Here is an 8,714-nt window from a genome sequence, read left to right as displayed (position 1 = left end):
TGGTTCTGGTTAGCAGATGTATTTTCTTAATTTGGTGGAGATTATCGTATAATCCCTGGTCTTGGTTCTGGTTAGCAGATGTATTTTCTTAATTTGGTGGAGATTATCGTATAATCAATGGTCTTGGTTCTGGTTAGCAGATGTATTTTCTTAATTTGGTGGAGATTATCGTATAATCAAGTTAAAACTGTGCTTGAAGAAGCCTCCACTTGATCCCATCAGGCCGCTGCTCAGAGTCAGGTTCATTGTTTTAAATAAAACCAAACGTTCCAGCTTGTTTCCTAGACACCAGAAAGAAAACGTTCTCCAGGTTGCCTGACACAATCTAATGTCAAATGGAGGAACAAGAAAAAAACAGGTTTTGGGACACCGACGTTTATCTGAGGCTGCCTGCATTTCTAGACTGGACAGGGAGGGATTTGATCCAACAAACTGATTGGGATTACTAACCAGTTCAGTCAATTTTAATGAATGTTTCGGACTGGTTCCAAGTTCAACACCAAGAAATCTCCACCAGAATTAGAACCAGACTCCGTAGAGCTTCTTTAAGGACTCATTTCGCTTAACTCACAAACAATAAGTGTGGAAAATTAGTTGCCAGCATTTGTTTTCTGCTTTCCCCCATTCTGGCTGACAACACCAGACCACACGAGGAAGCAGAAAACAGACGTTTACAACTTTATCAAAGCTTCTTCATGCAGTTTAAGACTAAAGGGTGGTTTATGCTCAGAAACCAGGTCGTCTGGGTGAGAGAGAGAGAAAGGAGGCTTCTGATTGGTCAGTTCTCCATCCGCTCTACACTATGGGTATTTCCTGTTTGGTACCTAACGGCAGAAACTCTGGCTGTAGTGCCGTCCACAGCACCTGGCTCACCTTGGACTCTATCCCAGACACCGTGCAGGACGCTAGTTTGTAGCTCTGTGCGACCAGAAGCCAAAACACGCAGCGCCACGGCCAGACTTTGGGGAACACTCACGGGTGAACTGTGTGTTGTCCGCCATTGGATGAGGGGTTGTAAACGGCGAAGAAGCTCATTAAACCGACACACGGACGCCCACAATCCTAGCTAGTTCCCCATTGTCCATCTGGTGTTGTGGTGTGGAATAACATAGCGCAGACCACGCTTGAATATATCTGCGTCATATCTGCGACACGCTAACTGCGACACACTGCGGGAGGATAACCAGCCCTTTACAGTTATTTCTGTTCCAAGTGTCTTTCCACAGTCTGTTGATAGGCATGTTTATGGGAATGTCTGGAGATGTTTACATGTGTGAACCTTCACCAGCAGGAGATGCTGCTCGGTTGCCGTGTTTTCTGTCCATGTAGTTCCAAATGATCCTGTGTTTGCGATGTGGAAATTCTGTCTGCACAGATGCCGCCCTGAGGGGCTTGGAAGCCCAAAAACCCAAAAGATAGCAGATGACCCAAAATTCCTTATTCGTTCAGGAAGGAGTCATTTTACGAAGCGAGTCAATATTTATTCACCTTAGTGATGGAGATTTTATCCTTTAACGAGGACCAATACGAAGCAATCAGAGTCTTATTGGTTTTATCAATGCTCGCTGGTTTAATCACTGCTGCTAAATGTTCTTTGACCTCATGCAGAGCTGGTGGAATTAGTTTAAACCAGAGTCTAAACTTTAGTTTGAAGGATCCCAGGATTCAGATTGGTTCTGTGGATGCTGGGTTTGGCTTGGTTGGCGGCATGCTGCTGGCTGGCAGTCAGCGTTGGAGCTCTGTGTGCGGTGCTGGCGGTTCTGGATAGCAGGCTGTGCTGCGCTGCTGTTCCCTGATGGGGAAAGCAGTCCTTCAGTAATGTTTAGTATTAGGAGAAGCAATGGAGGATGGGCTTCTTGTCCTCCAGCAGCTTAATCCCATATTTCCGGTGTATCTACTGTTTTCTTCAACTGGAGCCAAAACTGCCACTATGGCCTGAAATAAATGTTCCTTCAGTCAATAATTTGTTACCCAAATGTATCAATCTATTTTTTATTGTAATTTATTGTCATTACAAGCAACGAAATGAACCACTCCCCTCCCCTTGGGGAGCAGTGGGCTGCCATTGTGCGGCACCCAGGGAGCAGTGTGGGATTAAGAGTCTTTGCTCAGAGACCCAGAGTGGCAGTCTGTGGGAGTGGGGTTTGAACTCAGAACCTCTGGATTCCAACCACAATGCCCTGACAACTAGACCACCACTCCCCTATACTTCCACAAATACTATTTTAGCTGGACATGCTTCCGTGGAATGCTTTTATTTTTGCCTTAAAAATTACTTAAACTGTTATAAACCCGGTAAAAGATAAAGACTTAATTTATCTGACCAAGGAGGGCAGCAGCTCCCATCAAAGACAACTGAATAACGATTATGCTAGGATTGTTCTTACTGATGATGTTTGAGTTGGTTAAACCCTAATAATACCTGCTGGTTGCGTGTCACAACGAATGCTTTCCCAAGTAGTTTGTCTAATTAGGACAGTTCCTCTGTTATCATCTTCATTCTGTATGTGGGAAAGATTTGGGAATGGAATGAGAGCGGCGTCCTTGATATAAGAACATAATGTGATATTTTGATATGGTCGGAGCCATGGATGTCTCCTCATCTGCAAAGGTGTATGATGCAATGAAGTGACTGGTGTTGTATAAAATGCTTCTTTAACTGTAATTCAGGGCCACTTCAATGACATGTGAGCCCGGTTGGTAGGCAGCTGCCTTCTGTAACTCTGAGCAACTTCTTTGGACTGAGTAATATTACAATTTCTGTCCAAATCTGTCCTCTTGTCTCATGGTTATTTAATAAATAGACATTATGAAGTATTATTTAAAGAGTTTGTCTAGAGTGAACTCTTTTTTTAGCAACGCACTTGCAGAGAGAAGGCTTCAAGGTTTAAATACAGAGCTTTCCTTTACAATTAATAAGACAAATACTACAGACATTAATTGCAGAAGCTGTTACAGTATCAATATAAAAACTTAAAACACTATTTACAGGATGTTTGCTGTCGGTTTCATAAAGGCCAGGCATACACTCTGAGAGTTTTTGCCCTTTTTTGCACAGGTTCTCTAGTCTTTGCGAGAATACAGTGGCAGCCATTCAAAATGGCCCTTCCCAGTCAAAAGCCAGCCGAATGGCAGCAAAATCCCCTCCAACTTCCAGCCACTGTCGCCACCCCCTCTTGAATATCTTTTTTTATTCTGTCTCCACCCTTTCACTGAATTACAGGGTCTGACCAGGAGATGGCGCTGCTCTTTAGATCTTAATGTCCACAAATCATGACAGAAAGAATATTTTAGTACAAAGATTGAGGTTTAAAAAGGAATTGTAGGGGACCAGTCAAGGACCTATCAAGGAAAGTGGGGAAATTTTGAACGGCTACTCATGTATTTTCAGGCCAAGTTGCAACCTCATAGTGCGTCCTGTGTTGTGTAGTATACAGGGGGGTAACGAGGGGCTATTAGCCTCTCATGACCACCTCCCAATCTGGAATTGTAAGGTCGGTAGAAAATCAAACATGTTTGAAATTCAGTCTGACCTTGTGAGGTGTTCGTCAGCGAATCCTGCTGTTGAAGCAGCTATGAGAGTCTACGAGCCGACTTACCTAAACCTGGCACACTGCGCATGTACAAACAAGGGACTGCTTCTTCCAGATTGACGAGTCCGACCAGCTCCATCTTTTGGCACTGGGTATGACGTGGTTTTCGGACCTACAGTTTGAGCAGTTAGACCCTATCAGAGTATCGGCCGTACAGTGTTAGCACACTTATTGTGAGCTGGGAACTTTTAAACCCTGCAAATTCTTTATATATTTTGAGCTGCAGCTGAGTACAAAGATTGAAAATATCGTACAGTGTATGCCCGGCCTTAAGCAGAGAGGAAATCCTTCAGATCGCAGGGCATTCCAATCAGAGTTGGCAGATAACCCGAATACTCCCTTACCCGTTTCAGTTCACAAGGGGCAAAGTAATACTGAAGGACATTTGATCTGAGGGCTTTAGCTTTTCTGCTGTAATAAAATTATATAGCAGCCGATAGGCATGTTTATCGCCTCCTACTGAAGGCACCTGCAGCCTGGGATTATCTCAGTGTCGTGGAAACAGTTCACGGGCTGTAGGACCCTGGTAGAAAACCACATATGCATTCACCATAATATGTAAGCTATAAATATAGCAAACATTTATTATTTTACTGATTGAATGATTGGCTTAAGCCTATTCTTCAGGGCAGAGTGAGTCCAAATTTATCAACAATGTTGTTAAAGACTAACCTCAAGAAGTTTAGGTATTAGATAAGTTTAGATAACTGATTGTTAAGGTCATGTGATTATTCTTGTGGGAATAAGAAAAGGGTAGGGAACCCCTGAACCTCTGCTGAGTGGGAACTGTATTGTCAACGGACGCACTCAGTCAACAGGGAGACAGATGTCTGCAAGAGCTTTCCTGGTTAAGCAATATCTAATAAGCTAGTTACTTATTTCATCTCAAAGCTTCACAAAAGAACCATTGATGTCCATAAGAACCCTGGCGGACAAAATATTAGGCATGTTTATGGAAATATCGAATATGCAGGGAATGGAAGTAGTCAACGAATGCGCTGTGTTGTTGACCAAGAAGCTAATGGCTAATGAACACAAGGGAAGTCTTTTTAAAGGTTTATTTGGTCATATTTTAGCAAATCTGTGTAATGAACAGATCGGAAAACAAACGTTAACTTAGTGTTTAAACCCTAACTGAAATAAAATGTAATACAACTTAATAGATAACATTCTAAAAACAGTGTCTAATTTAAGATTGCCAGTACGCTACAGTTGCCGCTTCAATTGTTAGCTTTTCAGTTCAGCTTTTCAAAACACTGTTAGAAATACATCAAACATACAGAAGAACAACAATAACCAAATTATTTAGCTAAGCACACATTTCCCTACCTTTACCAGACTATGTGTCTGTTTTTTTCACCATTCTGATGAAAATGAAGGATTCCCTTTGGTCAGAAAAAAGCAGGTATGTCCGAGAGTGTTGGTAGCAGGCCGTACTTTTGAGAAACGTTTGAAGAATGCCGCCCCTTGCCTGTAGGGACTTTGCAGTCCAGCTGGCTAAGGCCTGGTTTATGTTAAGAAACCAGGTTGTCTGCGTGTGTGTCGCAGTTAATGCAGATATGCCCCGTCCCCTTCTGCAGACACTCTGCTGCACCTACCCAAAATTGTAGGTGTCTGCTGACAGTGCGGCAGAGAGGAGGTCTCTGATTGGTCAATTCTACATCCGCTTTACACTATATGTATTTCCTGTTTGGTAACTAATGGCAGAAACTCTGGCTGTAGCTCCACAACGCCTTGCACACCTCGGACACTATCCCAGACACCGTGCAGGACGCTAGTTTGTAGCTCTGTGCGACGGTCTGTTGGTTTCCACCCAAAGCCAAAATATGCAGCGCCACGGCCAGTCTTTGGGGAACACTCACGGGTGAAATGTGTGTCGTCTGGCGTTGGATGAAGGGTTGTAGACGGTGAACAAGCTCGTCAAACCGACACACGGACACCCAAAATCCTAGCTAGTTCCTGATTGTCCCTCTTGTGTTGGGCCAAGGAATGACATAGTGCAGACCACGCTTCAATATTGGGCATAAATCAAAAATAAAATATTTGCATCATACCTGCGACCTGCGGGAGTATACACAGCCCTTCAGGCATCAAGAGGCCTTTGTCTATGGGAACAAGGTTTTATATGGAGGATTCCCAAGGGGTCCCAGGATTTTCTTAGGAGGTTGCATCCTTGGGAATGTCCTGAAAATGGCATCAGCTACACTCTGATACAGAGTTTTACTGGCCCAGCGTTCTTGTATAGTCCAGGTTGATATTCATCTAAAAGCTGTTAGTTAGCAACTGTTGTTGCCAAAGTTGGAACAACCAGTTGTTAGAAACAGGAATAGCTGGTTAGCTGGAAAAATCTGACCATAATTACGTTCCTACAATTCATCATTGCTGTTGGGCAAACAAAAAGATTAACAGACACATGGTCATTTTGGGTGATATCTCTTCCAGGGAGGAGGGGCAAGAAGGTGATGAAAGAGACCCCCAACCCTCAACCAAACAAAAAGACAGGTCACACAGCAAGACAAAAAAGTCTCGCAGGGAGCGTCGTCATGGTGCCCAGGGGGCTGAGACGGCGGCCTCAACCATACCGCCTGCGATCAGTAAACATCCTGAGGAGGAGATGGAACCACAGAGCCAGGTACAAAATACCTAGAGAGCTGAGAAGGTAACGCCCAGGATGATGTTCTGAACTTAACTTACTCCCTCCTCTCTGTAGATGTTGGAGCCAGTGGCGGGACCCTCAGAGCAGGAGCCGGAGTCTGCAGCTGGTAGTGAGGCAGCAGGATCTCCCAGACAGCGACGCTCCATCATTCGAGACCGCGGGCCAATGTATGATGATCCCTCCCTGCCTGAAGGCTGGACCCGCAAATTGAAACAAAGAAAGTCTGGAAGGTCAGCAGGGAAGTTTGATGTCTACCTGATCAAGTAAGTCATAATCAACATGTATCACTATGATGAAAACGAATGAAGTAAGACCCCAACACTTCAGGTTTTCTTTTGTTCTCTACAGCTCTGAGGGAAAGGCATTCCGGTCAAAGGTGGAACTTCTTGCCTACTTTGAGAAGATTGGCGACACAAAGACTGATCCCAATGATTTTGATTTCACTGTTACTGGGCGTGGAAGTCCATCTCGTCGGGAAAAGCGTCCTCCTAAAAAAACAAAAGTGGTGAAGCCATCGGGACGAGGCCGAGGGAGGCCTAAAGGTACAAAGACAGCGATGGTAGAAGTTACGCCGGAGTGGTTCAGCTGAGGACGGCTTTTCATGAGTAGTTCTGCAGTTGTTCTGTGTTCATCTCTTCTGTTTGTGTAGGGAGTGGAAAAATGCGTCAGGCCACTGAGGGTGTAGCCATGAAGCGTGTGATTGAGAAGACTCCTGGCAAACTGCTGGTTAAAATGCCATTTGGCAAGACCGAGTCCTCCTCTGGAACCACGTCAAAGGTATGACGGGTTGTTCGGCCTATCACCTGTCGGTTTTCTAATTCAAGAATTGAAATAACCTAATTCAACTGATGCAATGAAGCTTACCCTGTGCTACTCTGTTGTGTTATGTCTCTTGTTGATTTGGACTTTGCTCTGCAGGGGGTGTCTCCTATAGCAGTGCCCAAATCCCGGCCAGGCAGAAAGAGAAAATCAGAACAGGAAGTTCCACCACCACCACCTCAGGCCACTCCCAAAAAACGAGGAAGGAAACCAGGATCAACCTCTGTTGCATCATCAGTGACTTTGCCATCCACCTCCTCGACCACAGTCTCTGGGAGCTCGGCGGTGGGGAGCTACACTGCTGCCGCCATCTTGGCTGCTGAAGCTAGACGAAGAGCAACTAAGGAGTCTTCCACTAAACCTGTGGTTCAGGAAACTGCCCTGCCAATCAAAAAACGCAAAACAAGAGAAACTGTGGAAGAGATGGAAAGTGTTCAAGCTCCACTGGTTATGACTGTTGAGACTGGGAGCACCAGCACAGCAGAGGAGAAGGGAGGCACAGTAGAGGGGGGTTCAAGATCAGACCCAAAGCCAACATCCTCTGTAGGAAGCCAGTCAGAGAAGCAACAATCTGCTTTAGATGAAAGCCAATCTCCTCGACACAAGGCGCATAAGTGCCTGAAGCACAAGGAAAAAAGAGAAATGGGAGATGGAGGAAGTAAAGGCAAGGATGATGCTGAAGATGAAGGAGGGGGCGGAAGGAGTAGCAGCAGCAGCAGTAGCATTATCCCTGCAAAAAGCCACAAAAGGAAGGAACGACAACCTCATAAACACCATCGCCATCAACAGCATTCTGGTTCATTATTAGATCAGCCACCTCCTCCTCTTCCAGAGTCTGAACCACCTTCCAGCCAACCCAGGCCTGAAGTCAAACCACAGACTGTGCCTCGTCTAACCCCCGAACCACACCAAAAGTCTGTGCCTCAGCCCCCTTCTGAACCTCTTCAACCCGTTTCTCAATCACACCACCAGCCCGGTTCTTGCTCTCATACCCAGTTACCCACTCTATCCCAAGCCCATGCTCTGCAAGTACACCAGTCATCCCCCACGGGACAAATAATGGTTGAGACCTTGCCCCCACAACCCCCAGTCCAAACCCTCAGTCAACCACTGTCTACAAACCAGACAACCCAGTCACAGCCTACACTCTCCAAAGCCCAGCATCAAAGCCAGCATCAGACCCTGCTTGCGCCAACTCAGTCCTTTCCGACTCTGCATGCTAAGCCGTCTCCAACCAGGCCTCCACAATCACAGGCTCAGCACCCCACAGCACTCCAGCCTCAAATCCAGCCTAGACATTCGTCTCATACCACAGCCCAATTTAAACAGTCCCAATATCAAATGCCCCAACTTCAGTCCCAGCCAAGAATATTGACACAACCTCAATCACAAGCCCAAACAAAGATCCCGACTCAAATTCAGTCTCAATCACAGGCAAGAAACCAGAGGCAACCACAGTCTGAATTCCAAGGAAGAATACCATCACAGATTCAAAGTCAACCCCAAACCAGGACACCTACACAAGGTCAAAGTCAACCTCAAACCAGGACACCAACACAAAGTCAAAGTCAACCTCAAACCAGGACACCGACACAAGGTCAAAGTCAACCTCAAACCAGGACACCGACACAAGGTCAAAGTCAACC

General features: G+C 45.4%; 1 protein-coding gene across 1 annotated transcript in view; it reads left to right on the top strand.

The window, feature by feature from the left end:
- LOC107099240 (bromodomain-containing protein 4-like) overlaps positions 1-8,714 on the top strand; it is a 12,566-nt gene that overhangs the window by 3,338 nt on the left and 514 nt on the right. Inside the window, exons 2-6 of the mRNA XM_015397298.1 lie at positions 6,036-6,225; positions 6,304-6,512; positions 6,598-6,791; positions 6,899-7,026; positions 7,168-8,709. Of these exons, the coding sequence (XP_015252784.1) occupies positions 6,036-6,225; positions 6,304-6,512; positions 6,598-6,791; positions 6,899-7,026; positions 7,168-8,709 (2,263 nt within the window). The remainder of the gene's footprint in view (positions 1-6,035; positions 6,226-6,303; positions 6,513-6,597; positions 6,792-6,898; positions 7,027-7,167; positions 8,710-8,714) is intronic.

This window comes from Cyprinodon variegatus, unplaced genomic scaffold, assembly GCF_000732505.1.
Source record: "Cyprinodon variegatus isolate N-32 unplaced genomic scaffold, C_variegatus-1.0 Scaffold28, whole genome shotgun sequence".
Lineage (NCBI taxonomy): Eukaryota > Metazoa > Chordata > Actinopteri > Cyprinodontiformes > Cyprinodontidae > Cyprinodon > Cyprinodon variegatus.
This window is presented reverse-complemented; position numbering and strand designations above follow the sequence as displayed.